The following is a 15028-nucleotide window of genomic DNA, read 5'->3' as shown; positions in this document are numbered from 1 at the left end:
GTGTCGATGGCGAAACAAATGCAGCCAGTCGGAACGAAGCGCCAACCCACATAGACGCCTTGATAGAGTCCTATACATCAAGAGGCTTTGAAGCCGAGTGAGTGCTACTAACAGATTGACTGGGACTGAGTTAGAAATGAACGCTTACGCAGCTCTTGCTTCCAATTCCTGCTTCGCGTCGCGCTAACACTTAGAATGTATAGGCCTCGAATCATCTGCTCAGGAGCATCTTCAACTTCTTCCTTCATCAGTAAACAGAAGGCCGCCATTAGTATAGCACATATGCCGTTTTCAGATGATGATGATAGTGATCAAAGTGGCCAGACTGAATTCCGGAAAGGGTCTATCAACACTGTAATTAATAAAAAAAAACGCAAGTGAGTTATAATAGACCCTTTCCGAAATTCAGTCTGGCCACTTTGATCACTATCATCATCTCAAAAATGGCATATGTGCCATACCAATGGCGGCTTTCGATTTACTGATGAAGGAACATGTTGAAGATACTCCTAGCTGAGGATTCGAGGCCCTACGCATTCTAGATGTTAGCACGTTGCGAAACCGGAATTGAATGCGAGCGCTGCGTAAGTGTTCATTTCCCTAATTCGAGCCCAGTGAACTTGTTAGTTAGGACTTTATCGAGGCGTCTGTCTGGGTTGGCTCTTTGTTCTGACTGGTTGCATGGTTGTGGGAATCGACACTGGAAGAGATGATCCAGAAAAACCTGTATAGCGAAAAGTTTATTCTCGTTTTCCGTTGACATGCAAAAGTGACGGTGCCCGATAAAATACTGCAGGCTACGGGTTCATTGCCGCCATTCGTATGGCAAAAGTTAAACCGCCATTTCAGCCACCAGATGGCACTGAATTTCGGAAAGGGTCTATTATAATGCAATTAAATGCAAAGGGGCAAGCGAGCTGGACAAAGTGAGTTGAAAGACACTATTTTCGCACGTAGAAAACACATGAAACATGAAGCGTTTTCTGGTATGAATTTTCACCAAATAGAGATGGGTGTCTCCAGAACGATACAGTTAGCACCAACAAGCAATCGGCAGTTTTTTCTAGTTTTTCTCTGACATCCGAAACGCTGCTATCAAAGCTAATACTTTCTCTGACATCCGAAATGATGGCATCAAAACTAAAACTAATAATAATTGGGTTGTGGGGATATTTATACAGCGTGTAGTTGGTCAGCCATTAAAGTTGCGACGAGTCACACGCTGTAGATGAGCAATTTAGCCAGTGCAGTACAACCGCAAAACTAAAACTAAACGAATGCTTGAGTGCTCTCGAGGTGCGTCCCAACATAAACGGAAAAATTAGGCATTCGTCGTCACCATTTGAGTACTATCCAAAACAATACCGACGCCGTGTCCGCGCAGACAATGTTGCGCAGTGTACGCCACGTAAAGCCACGAGAGGCAGATAGTAACGAGAATTGATATGCACTGTAAGTTATGTATCTGAAATCCAAGGGCATTTCAGCGTGTCCCCAAATGCTATAATAAAGTGAATACTGGATACTTGCTTTGTCTAGAGAAAAATTAACTTTAGGAAACGGGCGAGCCGGCCGCGTCGCGGCGGTCGCCTATTGTTTGCCGCCACCTAGCGGTAGCCGGCGCATAGTTATCGGGAAGCAATGACCACGAACAGCACAAGGGACAGTGTCCCCGTCGCGGTTACGACGGTGTTTAAAGCGGTTAGGAATACAGAAAGCTTCTTTTGTGATGCCAATATGACGAAGGGAAAACTCCTTCACGAATCTGGCAACGTGTACAACGTGAAGGAGGGAGGTCCGCTTCGATGGACAAGTGGATATCACGGCGCGCTGTACTCCGCAGTCGAAATAGAGCGCCCCCGCAAAAAACAAAAAACAAAAAAACGTCGAGCTTCGTGTAAGTACATAAGAGTTTTTTAGTTGGCGTTGAGTGGAACGCGCTAATGATGTACTTTATTGCTTTCTGAATCAGCTTGACAACAAACGCGCGATTGTTTTCGCGCCGTTCCGCGATTCCCAGCATTAATTTCTTCCTGTAGGCTGATGGAAACGTTCAAGGGTGGGTTGTAGCTTGGGTGGGCGACATCGTTCCGCTTCTCGTTCCCGGTGAAGTACTTGTTGCATATTTTAGAGTTTTCGGTGGGTGTTCATGCTGTTCATGCATCGTCGCTAGAAAACGTTAATCGTATTATTTTTCAGCTGCAAGGTGAGAAACGCCAGTTGCCTCGACGCAGAAGTCGCACCCATGCCGCGCGGCGCTCCGCCTCGCACGGCTTAAGGGAAGCCGTAAAACTTCGTGCCGTGCGCGTTCTTGTACGTACTGTCACAGCCGACCACGCAAAAACTGTTTTGGTTTGTTGTTGTTTTTTTTTGTGCGGAATAGCCATCTCAGAAATTACAGCGCTAACCCGCTACTGCCGCTACAACCAACGCAGCGACTGGCAGAAGCGGCAGAAGCTTCCCGCTGAAACCGACCCGTTTGCCGCTAGGGGCGCCCTGGGGGGGGGGGGGGGGGGGGGGCAAGTCCTTTTACTTTGGCGGCGTGCTCAGTATTGCCATTGACCTGTCATATTTGGCGCGAGGGGACATCAGGAATGATGATTGTTCATTACATTTCGCAAACACAGTCTCCAGGTTATTGCCGCGTGTGCTAGCGCCATCTTTCGGCGTGGTGTCTAGAGCGAGAACCTGTCGCCTTCAGACCCTTTGTATTCGTGCAGAGTGTGCGTGCTTCATAAGTAGAGGGTACTACTAGAATACTCGGTAGTGTTTGGACTGGCGCTACTCGACAATGGGAACTTGTGAGGCTGCGTGCGTAAAACAAGAATTGCGGCGCTGCAGTCGACAGGGCAGCAGAAACCCGCTGCAATCCGCACGTGCATATATATACTTTTTTTTTCAGGCACCAAGCATCGTGGGCGCGCTTCAGAAGACGCGCAGCTGACGAGAGTAGACGGAGCATGCCTACCCTGGCGCCATCTCCCGGGTAAATGAAGAAATGTGAGTAAAGTTACTAGCTTCACCACTGGATGGCGCCACCGGCCTGGCGCTCCCACAAAGAGCCTGCATTACAGAGTTTCTCACTGTTCGACCGGGATCACGTGGCTTATAAACCGCATTCGGAATAAGAGGTGGTGCCGAAAGCGTAGATAGCCTGCAAGCGTCTGCAAGCGTGTCCCCCTTTCCGCCTGCTTTCCTCCTCGCCACGTGAAAACGAAGCGCACGTGCAGCTACGACCAATATCCGCTGGAGGCGTCCACCATTAATTGCAATGGACACTTGGACACTACAAACTAGGCTCCCTACACTCGCGCTTCGCTGTACACGCACTTTCGTACGGTACGCTTGCAGGCAAAAGATTACGCTGGGGCCTGAGGCTGAAAAATCGATTATCCTCGAACTACAATGTTAAAACACGCCACTAGGTGGCGCAAGGGGTACTGTTCTCTTGTTTTCCTCATAGTTGCGCAGAGGAACCACAAGGTAGGTTACCATGAGTGTTGCCCGAATTCTGGAGCAGGTGTCACCACTTGTCTGCTTTAAAGCTTTCTAGAGCCTTCTTGATGTGATGGGAAGGAAGGCCCCAAACGGTCCCATTACACTTCAACCTCTTAATGTTTAAAGTGTGTTGAAAGACTTCTATCAAACAATTAATTCCAGAAAAAAGTGGTATCCTTCGGAAACGCCTAGTTCTCTCCTTTCTGCTTGCTCACATTCCAGATTACACTTTTTTTTTTTTTCACAACATTATATCACGGAAAGATGGTTAAAGGCGTGGGTTTAACGGTGAAAAATACTAACACCACCATCATTTCAGAGATGGGGTAGAGGTTGTCTCATTTCTGCAAAACGTCATCTCAGCAGTTAAAAAGCTACATACGAAATATGCCTACACAAATCAATCAGTGTGATTAGTGCAATGATGCAACATGATGCAGTGATCGCATGTTGTGGAGCAGCTACTAAGAATATTCTGGAACGGTGCAAGGACTGCAAGTTACGAAAAGACGAAGCTTACGACCTCAGCCATTAGCTAGGTTTCCCGTATGGAAACCTCTGAGGCGACAGAATGCAAATGGTATATAATAGCTAATATAATAGCTTCCTCACAAGCTCAAGTCTTATTGGTGATGATGGTTCAATATTGCTTGATCTGACAGCAATGAATGCGAAACTGGAAAGTTTCGCATGCTTACAACTCCGAATTTGCAAAGCTTCTCCACATATTTTATGCCTTCAAAAGATTATCTTGTTCAGAGGCAAATTTTAGGGGCGGAGGGGGGGGGGGCGGGGGGCGGAGGGGGGGAGTGCACCTTCCGTACGCCCCCCAAGAGCAACCTTAATTCTGTGGGAAAAACAACATACAGCAGCTTTTTCTTAAAAAGAAATGTTTAGGTTTTGGTGAGTTGGCTAATATACAAGCCTAAAACTATTAGGGTAACGTTTCCCGCATAATGTCAAATCTCCCGGCAGACTCCCCCAAGCCGAATGCTCACTGCACCCCAAAGCCTGACCCTTAAATCCGCTCCTGATCTCAATAAGGTATCCTGTGGATCCAATAATTGCCTTGCTAGAGCAGGCAAGTCGTGTGTTGAAAATGTACAATAAAACCTTTAATTTCTGTGCAGTGTGCAAACATCAGATGCTACTAAATTTACAGACACACGAATACATGGCTTTCACTGACGTCACATTGTGTACTTTGGGCCGCCGTTAAAGAGAAAGAAGCTGCTTCTGTAGGAATTTTGAGTGACGAGTAAATCTTCTATAATCGTCTGACAGGAGAATAGCAACATCTGGGCAAATCTGAAAGACACAAAAGAGCGCCTTTGTAAGAGGGGAGCTCCTTCTTCCCCTCTTCTCTAGTGACCAATAAATGAAAGTCACGTGCAAGCCATGTATATCCTTGATACTAGTGGCTTAGGCAGGGGGGCGGTTTGGGGGGTCCAAACCCCCCCAAAGCCATCGAGCCAGCCAAAGGGGTTGGGAACGGTCGTGTCCGTATCCGTGAATTGTACAGTATATCGACTACTCACCAAGATAAGAAAAAAAAAAAGCACTCCCCTCCCCCCTTGTAAATAATTCCTGGCTACACCACTGCCTGATACACACGCAACGCTTCAAAACCTGCCAAAGCTCAAGCATTTCAGGGTCGAAAATCTAGAGCTTACGACTCTGATACAAAAGAGCAACAAAGACGAAAAATGTGCACCCCATTTGCACTAGTTTCCATATCACAGTTTTAGATATTTGCCAACTTGCACAAACGATTGCTGTTACCTCTGTATCCGTGGAACATTCCGAGTCACAGAAGTAAGGGGTTTTACTGTATATTAACAAATGTCCCTAGCGACATTTTAAAACCTGGACCTGTATTGTTCGAGGCTCCACTGTTCTGATTTGGCGACGTTTGACAGCTACCTTGCTGTTAAACCAGAAAGACAAGGTACTGCAGTGGACAAGGGGGTTAGATTGGATGACAACATTTTAAGCCTCGTTTAAAGGGATGGTAAACCGAAATTTGGATTTCGAAAATAAAATGTTGGAGATGTAGGCGGGGCGTTACAATCCTACAACACTACTAGTAAGGCGATATCTTAAATGGACGGCCGTATTTTTGGAAAAAGAAGTCGAGATTGAACCAGGCCGACGAGGCGCGTGACGTCAAGATACCTAGTTTCCTCCTCTCTTCGCTTCGCTTCGCTCCCTCAAGGCCGCGAGGCGGAGAAGACGCGAGGCCGTTTTCTCTCTTTCTCGGAAAAACATGACGTCAACATTCCTGCCAAATGCGCCTCTTTTTTTTTTTTTTTTAAATACGGTCATCCGTTCAAGATATCGCTGTATGAGCGATGTTTTGGTGTTCGTAGCATCCCGTTGCACGCTTTTGCCGTGTTTTTTGGGGAATCCAGATTTCGGTTCAGCATCCCTTTAAGCGGTTTTAAGGCACACGGTCGTAAGCAGTCCTTGTGCATTAAAACTGCCTAAAATCTTACGACAAGAGAACATGTTGGCGCCATCTATTGGGTAGGCAGGGAACACTTGGAATCTCCGTAAATTTCCCATTTTGTTTTTGCATCATTCTTTCTTAACCTGAACAACTTTTGACAATGTTGTCGTAAGTAACCACAAGTGTGTGAACGGGCATTTACTTGCCCGCCGCTGGCACAAAGATTATGGCATGCATGTCGTAACAGTCGAGAAACTCAATAGCTACCGAACACTACACGTACGTCGCAACAGGGAAGCGTCATCATTTTTGAGATGGCGGAATGAAGACGAAAAGCGTCTAAAGTTATGTACAAAAAACAAGACAAGGAGTATGTCAGTCTTGACGCATTTACAACCCCAACTTTGTCGAACCACCACAAACAACAAGAGGCGTCTCACGTCGATGACGCGGAAGCCTGTTGCTGCTGCTCCGACGGCACAAACAGCCTGATGTGGATCCCCGAGGTCTGTCGGGTTTGCGTGAATGGCTCTAGTTCGTCCAGCTGCGGTTCCACGTCGTCCACGACATCCACCGTGGAGGTCCGAACGTCCAGTTCCACGAGCCCCTGGAAGTGCGTCTGGATCTGCAGGGCCAGGTTGATGGCGCGGCTCACGGCTGCGCCCATGGCGTGCACAAAGACTTCGGTCTTCCCGGAGTCCAGCAGCTTGCGACAGCGCTCCAGCTGAGCCTTGAAGTTGGTCGAGGTGTTGACGTAGACGTCGGTGTCTCTCCTTGGGAGCCGTGTCGGCTGCCTCTTGCGAAGCTGGTACTCATCTGGATCGAACCTTGGTCGTCCACGTGGTCGTTCGGGCCCGGGGGCAGGATTCATCTGCAAAGTCATAATCGTCCATTTCGCCACATGAGCGTCATGCTATCCAGTGTTGCTATCACACATTTAGTTTGGTGTTTCACATTAATGATGTAGAGTGTGTCCTACTTTACATTACATAAACTGTGCAACACAGTTAGTGGAAACATGACATCAGTGCTTTTTCGCAGTTTACTCAGACATTTGCTGCTTGGGCTCGAGCACCAAATGAGCAGTTTAGGTCGCACTAATGTTTCTCTTCTCATAACAACCTTTCCCAATAGACCCTTTTCAAAAGTGTGTGCCATCTAACGGCTGCTGCGCTGATTATCCGAGTAACGTACACCGAGTATGTATTCGACACGACGGCTGCATTAGCGATCAGCATGAACCTAAATCCGATCACACGCTTTGTGCCCATGAAATGGCGACCACCGATCTTCCTCGATGGGGTTTTGGAAAGCGGCTATCCTAAAGAAAGAACAGAAAACACCAGTGATTGTACGTTTGGGCAACATATATCACCCTTTGTCTGCATTACTGTTTGCTTGCAAGACACAGGACAGAAGTGCTGCTAAACAAATTAGTCACTCCTTTGAACGATTTGTTTGTGATAGGTCAAAGGATAAACAACCAATTGGAGGTGGACTGCGCTAGTTTTCAGTCAAACAGTTCATGAGGACTGTTTGGGTACAAGTGTGCTAATTACACGTAACAGCTACTATTATGTGAGCGAGCCCACGTCGTATAAAGTCAGAGTCGACCACGAGCCCCCCTCGATGGGCCCCACAGTCTCCCCACCACAAGAACGCAACGCCAACCCACCAGCTCACCGTGCTCACTATGCTTCCCAAACCTTTCCCTCTCGCCCGTACGCTCTCACCACCGCCATCTCAAGCTCACTATGCTTCCCAAACCTTTTCCTCTCGCCACCACCATCTCAAGTGTCTCCCCTCCGCATTCCCAAATAGCTCCTCCCGTCTTCCTCGCTCTGCTCTCATGCTGTACCAACGCCTAGCCCGCGGCTTACTTCGCTTTGTGTGACAGACCGCCTTCGCCTTTAGCCCTCTTAATATGTAATCCTCTAAGCTCTTCAATAAAGTCACTAATTATTACTTCTATGCCCAGCCTCAGCCCTGCCGTGCCTCACAATTACTACACAGATTAGCATTACTCAGCATCACATTTTATTAGTATGCAAGCCAAGGCTTGAATCCTTGAAATTTGTAAACTAGCATTAGCATCATCAAACCTGCTTGTGCAAATTTGGGGTTTTGAGAAATGACTGTTCCGAGTACACACGGACGCCTAGTTACATTTAGGACAATGCAGTAGTTGCTACTGTTATGTAACCGGAAGCAGTAAGCTCCACTCTTTTAAGCTGCCTTCACAAGTATTCTGCCATGCTGAAAGAAGTTTACCAGCCATAAATTACTGAATAACACGGGCACGGAAGGCGTAGGCTCAATGTATCTTTACCTTGATATCTAATGTTTATCACGAAGATGCAAAACACTCGGGCTGTCTCAGCCATTTCGAAATCCGGGTGAGCAGCCTTGTCTAGGGCCAGAGTATCGGGCAGCACCTTGCGCTCGGTACAAATATAAGGTAACGTTTCCTACTCGCATGATGCTGCGTGTCGCAATGCGTGATTACAATAATAGTGCAAATATCGGACGAACGGCACCGTTAAAATATGGCCACAACGCAGCAAGTAGTCACTGCCCCGCACGTGTTTCACCACCGTGCTTGCATGGCTAAGATATTAGTCGTTTTCGCAAGAGCAAGATTTCAGTAGGTAATTTCACATTTACCCGGCCTGAGGGACGCTGCGCTAGGCGCTGATGAACCTGGAAAACAAACGGCGAGCAGGTTGAGGTTGAAGCAGCAGCTATCAGCGCTCAGCAAAGCGCTACATATCGCGCAACGCTTCCCACAAGGAGGCTGCCATGTTCTTGATGCTTGCGCGATAGCTGCGCCCAGATCGCAGGAGCTCTATGCCTCTTCTCACGTTTATTCATAGTTTCGGTTTCATTTCGGGATTCGCAAAAGGAATCTTAACTTCGCTGTGGGAGTGTTAGATTCACTTGTACTGTATATTTGCATTATCTTCATGTATTTTCGCCTCTCACCTACCTGTTTGTGCAATTTTAAAAAAAACATAATAAATATGGGTCTCGCATCGTGTGTGCGTGCATGAATGAATTCGTGCGCACGCTCTCACATTAGTGAAAGCACCGCATTTTAGTTCGCTCCAGAGAATTTGTGGTGTGATGAACATTTTACAATACAATTTTAATGCCCTTTTACTGCTCGTGCCATAACACTGCAAAAGTATTAGCGGCGAGATGTTTCGGTGGCGCCCTCCTATGGTTCCCCCTTGTGACGTAATTACCTTGCGAACAACACGTTCGATGGTGTTTGTAAATAGCATGGTGAAAGCCTGAAATCATTGCGCTCTCAAAGCAACACTGCCAACACCGTTGAAATTAAAGTTCTTTTATTCCTCTTATTTCCGTCGATGGTATACCCTTTCCGACGTCATAGTCAGCTTTTGGGCCAATCGTGGAAGGCCAACCACAGCGACGCTTTCGGTCGCGCACGTCGCCAATAGACGATTGCAAGCTGGGCGACTGGCCGCCGCCATGTCTCTGCTCGAGCAGGCACGCCCGTGCGATTACGAGCTTGCCAAAGCTATGTTCACCCGCGCGTTGCACGCGCCTGCACGCATGGGGCACCACTTGTAGCGCCATGCTTGCAATTGTCTATAGTAAGAGCGAATCAGCTTTCGCGTGTGGCCAAGTGCAAGCTCCTGCTGTTGCTGCCGTCTCAGCACACCTATATTTCATTGAAGTCGTCGTCCAACACACGCACAACGAGATTTGACGTGACGGGAGACCTGTTTACGTGCGCGCCGGGACACCGGAACCGGAAACGTTAAAAAAGGGCGGGAGATGGCGCCTCGGGGCCTATCGGAACGCTCGGAACCAACGCGCTCGGGCGCAGATGCCGAGAGTCTGGAGCTCGCTGACTTAAAGGGGCGGTGCAACGATTTTATGATTAAAAGAATTTGCATCTCGTCATTTTTACGTTGTTTATCGTGTCCGAGAGGATAGAGAAAACACTTCCTTCATTAAAAATGTCGCGATTCCGCTGCATAATCGCAAAGCAAAAGTCGAGCTTTTGCCCCCACCTGCAGCCCCAAGTTGCAGCCGAAGGAACTACTGCGGAAAGATTACGTGACCTCGCTCGGCTCTAAGCTGCAGCATAACGCCCGCTAATGTACGCAGAGAGAGGGAGGGGAAGCGTCCTCCGAGATAGCACACGGGAAGCTACACGGCACTCCGAATGACGTCACTGGGAGTGCGACCAGGTATGACCCTGAAGACTGGGAGTGAGTTGAGGGGTGCCCGAAATGCCCATTTTATCTTTTTTTTTACGCAACAACTAGGACACGCAGCCGAAATCGGTTTTCTGTTCTTTACTTCAGAAGTGTCAGGGGGCAACTTCCAGAAATCTTTGACCGAAGTCCGAAAATCGTTGCACCGCCCCTTTAACGCGCCCCATGATAAACTCTGCTACCTTTAAAATACTTTTATTTTGAATCGCGCCTGTGGAAGCTCCTTGGGGAGCGACCACCCTGTTACGAAAGGGTCTTTGGGGTTTTTGGTGAACCTGACAGCTAAATACAGAATACATGAATAAAAAGTAAGGGCGCAAACGAGCTGGTGTACATTGCACATGGTTGAAAAAAAACCCAAAGACCCCTTTTTTTTGTGTGTGTTAATGGGTTAATGAAGGTTTTCGGGTAGAGAAAACGTTAAGTCGTTTGTTTTTTGTGCGTGTGTGTGTGTGTGTTAATGGGCTTAGGCTTTCCAGTGTGTTTGGCGGTCGGGTAGTGAGGGGTCAAAGATAAGAGAGGTGCATGACGCAGAGCCCGTTTTCCTTGTATTTAGTTAAAGGTTACATTGGTGGAAAGTGGCATTCTTTGGGGTTCTCACCCTCTCCCCCTTTTTTTCTTTTGTGTCGTAGTGCCTATATAACCAGATTTCGGAAAATAAAAATTTCAGCTGTGTTAGAGACTTTTTAGTGTTGTGTCGTTTACCCGCAGTCTCGGGTTTTTTTCAACCATGTACAGAATACACTCGGAATTATCGTATATCATTTAACTTTTGCACGTCATTCTTTTGTTATTGGCTTGAAAAAAAGCTTTTTGACGATATTATAACTGACTGTTTCCCATAGGTAGTACGCAACATTTGATCTCCCAAATACCGCAAAACCTTCGTTCTAGTGAAATGCAGTTCCAGGGCGACCTCATAGAGGGCGCCAGCGTGCTGGTGTGTTCTTTTGTTGTAAGTGATCACACGAACTGGGTCATAAACAAACGAAAGTGTGTGAACCAGACTTCAAACGCAAATGTGTAAACCAGCATCACCATTTACAGGTATTCATGTGGCCAAATTTATGTGCTCGAACGCGTCTGCCTCTCTGCGCCGACTGTCGTCGAGCTTTGGCGTATTTAGGGGCCGGTCGGGAATCAACTAGCGATGACGTCATCCGCAGGCCTTGTCTTCTAGGGCTCAAGCCGCCTATCGACCGCGCAGCATACACGAGAGGTCGCGCGAAGCAAAAACAAACTTCCAGCGTAGATTATAATTGTCTCATTTGAATAAAGGTGTTTGAGAACTGTCTAACGATATCTCGGGAATAAATTAGCAGGCTTTATATCCCACTCCCTCCTTCGACGTATATGCGAAATTACGAGAGGGAAATCGTCTCCGGGAGCGGGGAACGGGGTGCAAGCACCGGGTCGATTCTAGTTCGCCTGGCAAACGTGGAGAGTGATAAAGCCAATCCAATCCACAAGACAAGCGCACTCGACAAATTAGCCAATCAGGGAGTGTTTGGCGGTTCCGTCGTCTTTAACGATCTTCTCTTCTGCTACTCCGAGGTTCGCTTCTTGGATGGCGTCTGCCCTTCAGAAATGGGTGCACATGTTTCTAATTGTAATTGAATTACGTCTGAATAAGCGATTACTTTAACTTTTGCACAGAGATATAAAGTTAGATGAACAAGATGATGGTCTACGTACCACCATTTGGAAATAATCACTTTCATAAAAAGAAGATAGTTTACTGTCCTAATATAACAAGTACGCCTTTCTTTGTCGAGTGCTCGCCGTTGTTTTGAGCATTATTTAATTCGTGTCAAGAGATAACAGCTATGCCAGCGGTGAAACTTGCTTCATAAAATGCCACTATAGTACCGATGTAACTAAACCAGCATGATGAATGAAGCCACTCACTGCCTGTGGCCGAAAGACGAAAAACGCTCCGTAGAAGAAAATAAACAAAAAGGTCAGGCAACGTCTAAAACTTAGCTACAAATTTTATTTTCTCCACACCTTACATATCCTTCCCCCAAGGTCGCGACGAGCGCACTCTGAAGGTCACCGAAACCTGAGCAACGATAATTACCCAATGGGAAGCAGAACCAACCATACACATCTACAGTCGATCATAGCGTTCAAAGACCGCGCTGATGCATAAAAACCACATAAGAAAGAAAAAAAACCCCAACCCTAATCTAAATCTACACCCACTGAAAAAAAAAAAAAAAAGAGCAACTTAGCACAGACTACATGTCTGAGTTCGAGGTAATTAACTGTAAGTAGACCTCCTCAAAAAAATACAATTGCAGAAGTTTATTGGAGCCACTTCAAAGTTTGCGCAAGGAGGCTTCTCTAGTACAATTGCTGTACGTTTTTTTATCCGAAATGTCTCGCACAATACGTTTAATATCATCACGCTTCTTGAAAACGAATTCTGTTCTCCACCATCTTGCCGTACATACATTACATTTATAGAGATGATTCGCCAATTGAGAGTTCCAAGGCTTGTTCCGCACATTCCGTTTGTGTTCCGTGAGCCTATTAAGGCTTCTTTCAGTTTACAGAACATAATTGAAACCACGCTCTAAAGGTATATCGTACACCACGCCAATTTCACATAGAAGAGATCTCTCTCTATGCTTCTTCTAACGCTCTTTTTGCCCGGTCTCGGAAGGAGTTAGTCTACTGAATTTTAAATCACACGCATAAACCATCTTAACCCCACATTTGTATGCAAACGCCTTCAACTTTTGTGAAATATCATGAAAAAAAGGGGATGTGAGCTCGTGGGTTCTTTACACTCCGCTAGCCTTGCTGTCCTTAATCTGTATAACAAATTATCATTTCACGAATGCCTCTTGATGCCCAGCGCCCTTCAACCTTCCCCATTGCCTTCTCAACGACTGGTTTATGAAGTGGGTGCATGACCTTTCCAATGCATTTAGAATCAAGGACTTCAGCACTCTTGCTTTTGCTATCTTTGAGTGACAGCTGTTTCTTAAGAGTAAATTTGGCCATTTGCTTTTCATACTCCCAACATAACCCATTTCCTTACATGAATGCGCCGATTTTAAAAACTGTATGATATTTTCCTACGGTTTCTCCTTGAACCCTAGCTCCGGGTCAACTGACCCTTTGTATAGATACCGACAAGCCTTTCTGCAATGATGCCGTCCACATACCCTCTAATAAAGCCTACATCAGGTGACAATGCCTTTATCTGATCAAACACGAATCTGTCTAAACTGTTAAGGTATATATATTTCGCCCAAAAGTGGTGCAACCGAAGATCCAATGCATGCACCTTCCTTCTGGACATACTTTCGTTCATTATATTCAATAACCGCTGATTGCAGGTAGTGATCCAGAATTGCAAGGAATATCTAAACCGACACCCCTGACTCCGACTTGAAGTTGATTAGATTTAACACCAACACCTCTTTGACTGCACTCATAACCAATTTATTTTCAAGGGAATAATACAAATACTTTGTTTGTTGAGAACACTGACCACATGATTCCGTGATTCTTAAGACACTGATCAGTTCTTCTGAATTCATTAATGAGATATTTACCGAGAAAGATTATCCCCGACCCACGTTGAAGAAACCTAGAAACAATCCTCTGTCATGTACTATTTTCATTTATAACTCGTAAAGGCATCTCGGCTTTGTTGTATTTCAAAAATAACTTTATACTTAGAGTGGTTATAAACTGCCCCCTGATGCTTTTTACAACCTCTTCTTTGCCCGGATCCTTTTATACGGCGAAAATGACTTTCCCTAATTTATCCAAATTCCGTACTCTTTTAATGAACAATGACCCCATTGCATCTTCTGACTTCCTCTGAAATACTTGTAATGGGAGAATATCAAATCGGCCGAACTTGTCCGTTTGAAGCAACTTTAGAGACAGTGAGTCCAACTCTTTTTTCAACAAATTCAAATCACTAAAACTCATTTTTCTTTTTTTTAGGTATGCTACACCCGTGACTTTTTTTTAATGTTCCTACTATTTTATCGGCAGAAGAAAATCTTTCATCGTGGTTCACACACCGCGCAATGAATTCCGAACAAAATCTTACCGGATTTTCCACGCACCGGGACAAAAGCCTACCGCTCTTACTCGTAATCCGGACAAGAGCTCACCCGAATAATCTTTTTGACTGTCCTATACAAGCTCAAATAACATGACAAATTAAGCAACGCATTCTAAAAAAAAAAAAGTATGTATGACTTGCGCAAGATATGTTTCTTCTTTAAGAATAAGAAAATGATGTTTATTGTTCGAATCTTTAAAGGCGAATAAAGCCTCCCACCGTCTCCAGCAATTTCGGCATGTCTCTGCAAAGCTGATAGTCCACACACAGCTTCCTCAGGCGGTTCTGAAGACGTTTCGTTGCCTTCCGAACGATCTTCACCGGGCGTTCATTTTGGCGTCCTTGCAGCAAAGCTATCATGACCAATGCCCTGTTGAAGACATTCGATCAGCCTCCAGACACTTGGATGGTTCTGTCCCACAAGCTTGTAGAGCCCGTCGTTCTACCTTTCACGCGAGTTATTGGTCCTGTCCTCGTCCCTTAGCGTGGTCTCGTGCGCATTCCACTCCTCCGGAGGAAATTGCGGTCGTCGTCGGAGCACTGAAATCCTGCGTGTTCCACTCGTGGGAAAGATCCCAGCACAACCTCTAAAAGGTTGACCTTGGTTCTTAGTAAACCGGGTTCAAAGAATGTACTTTTCAGAGGGCTATTGACGTGACCTCATTTAGCCTACACTTTTAGCCCAGCCCATTTTATCGGCAGTAAACTTTCGTCCGGCTTATCAAAAAAAGAAATCTG

The 15028-nt window shown here is 46.1% G+C and overlaps 1 protein-coding gene across 1 annotated transcript; it reads right to left on the bottom strand.

Annotated features, from left to right (window-relative positions):
- Nucleotides 1-6318: 6318 nt before the first annotated feature.
- Nucleotides 6319-6818, bottom strand: LOC115325946 (ribonuclease P protein subunit p20). The gene has a single exon (XM_029986662.3). It carries the CDS (start codon nucleotides 6816-6818, stop codon nucleotides 6384-6386), a length of 435 nt encoding a protein of 144 aa, XP_029842522.3. The 3' UTR covers nucleotides 6319-6383.
- Nucleotides 6819-15028: the final 8210 nt, after the last annotated feature.

The sequence above is a fragment of the Ixodes scapularis genome, unplaced genomic scaffold (assembly GCF_016920785.2).
Source record: "Ixodes scapularis isolate PalLabHiFi unplaced genomic scaffold, ASM1692078v2 PGA_scaffold4__175_contigs__length_147842914, whole genome shotgun sequence".
NCBI classification, from domain to species: Eukaryota; Metazoa; Arthropoda; class Arachnida; order Ixodida; family Ixodidae; genus Ixodes; species Ixodes scapularis.
This window is presented reverse-complemented; position numbering and strand designations above follow the sequence as displayed.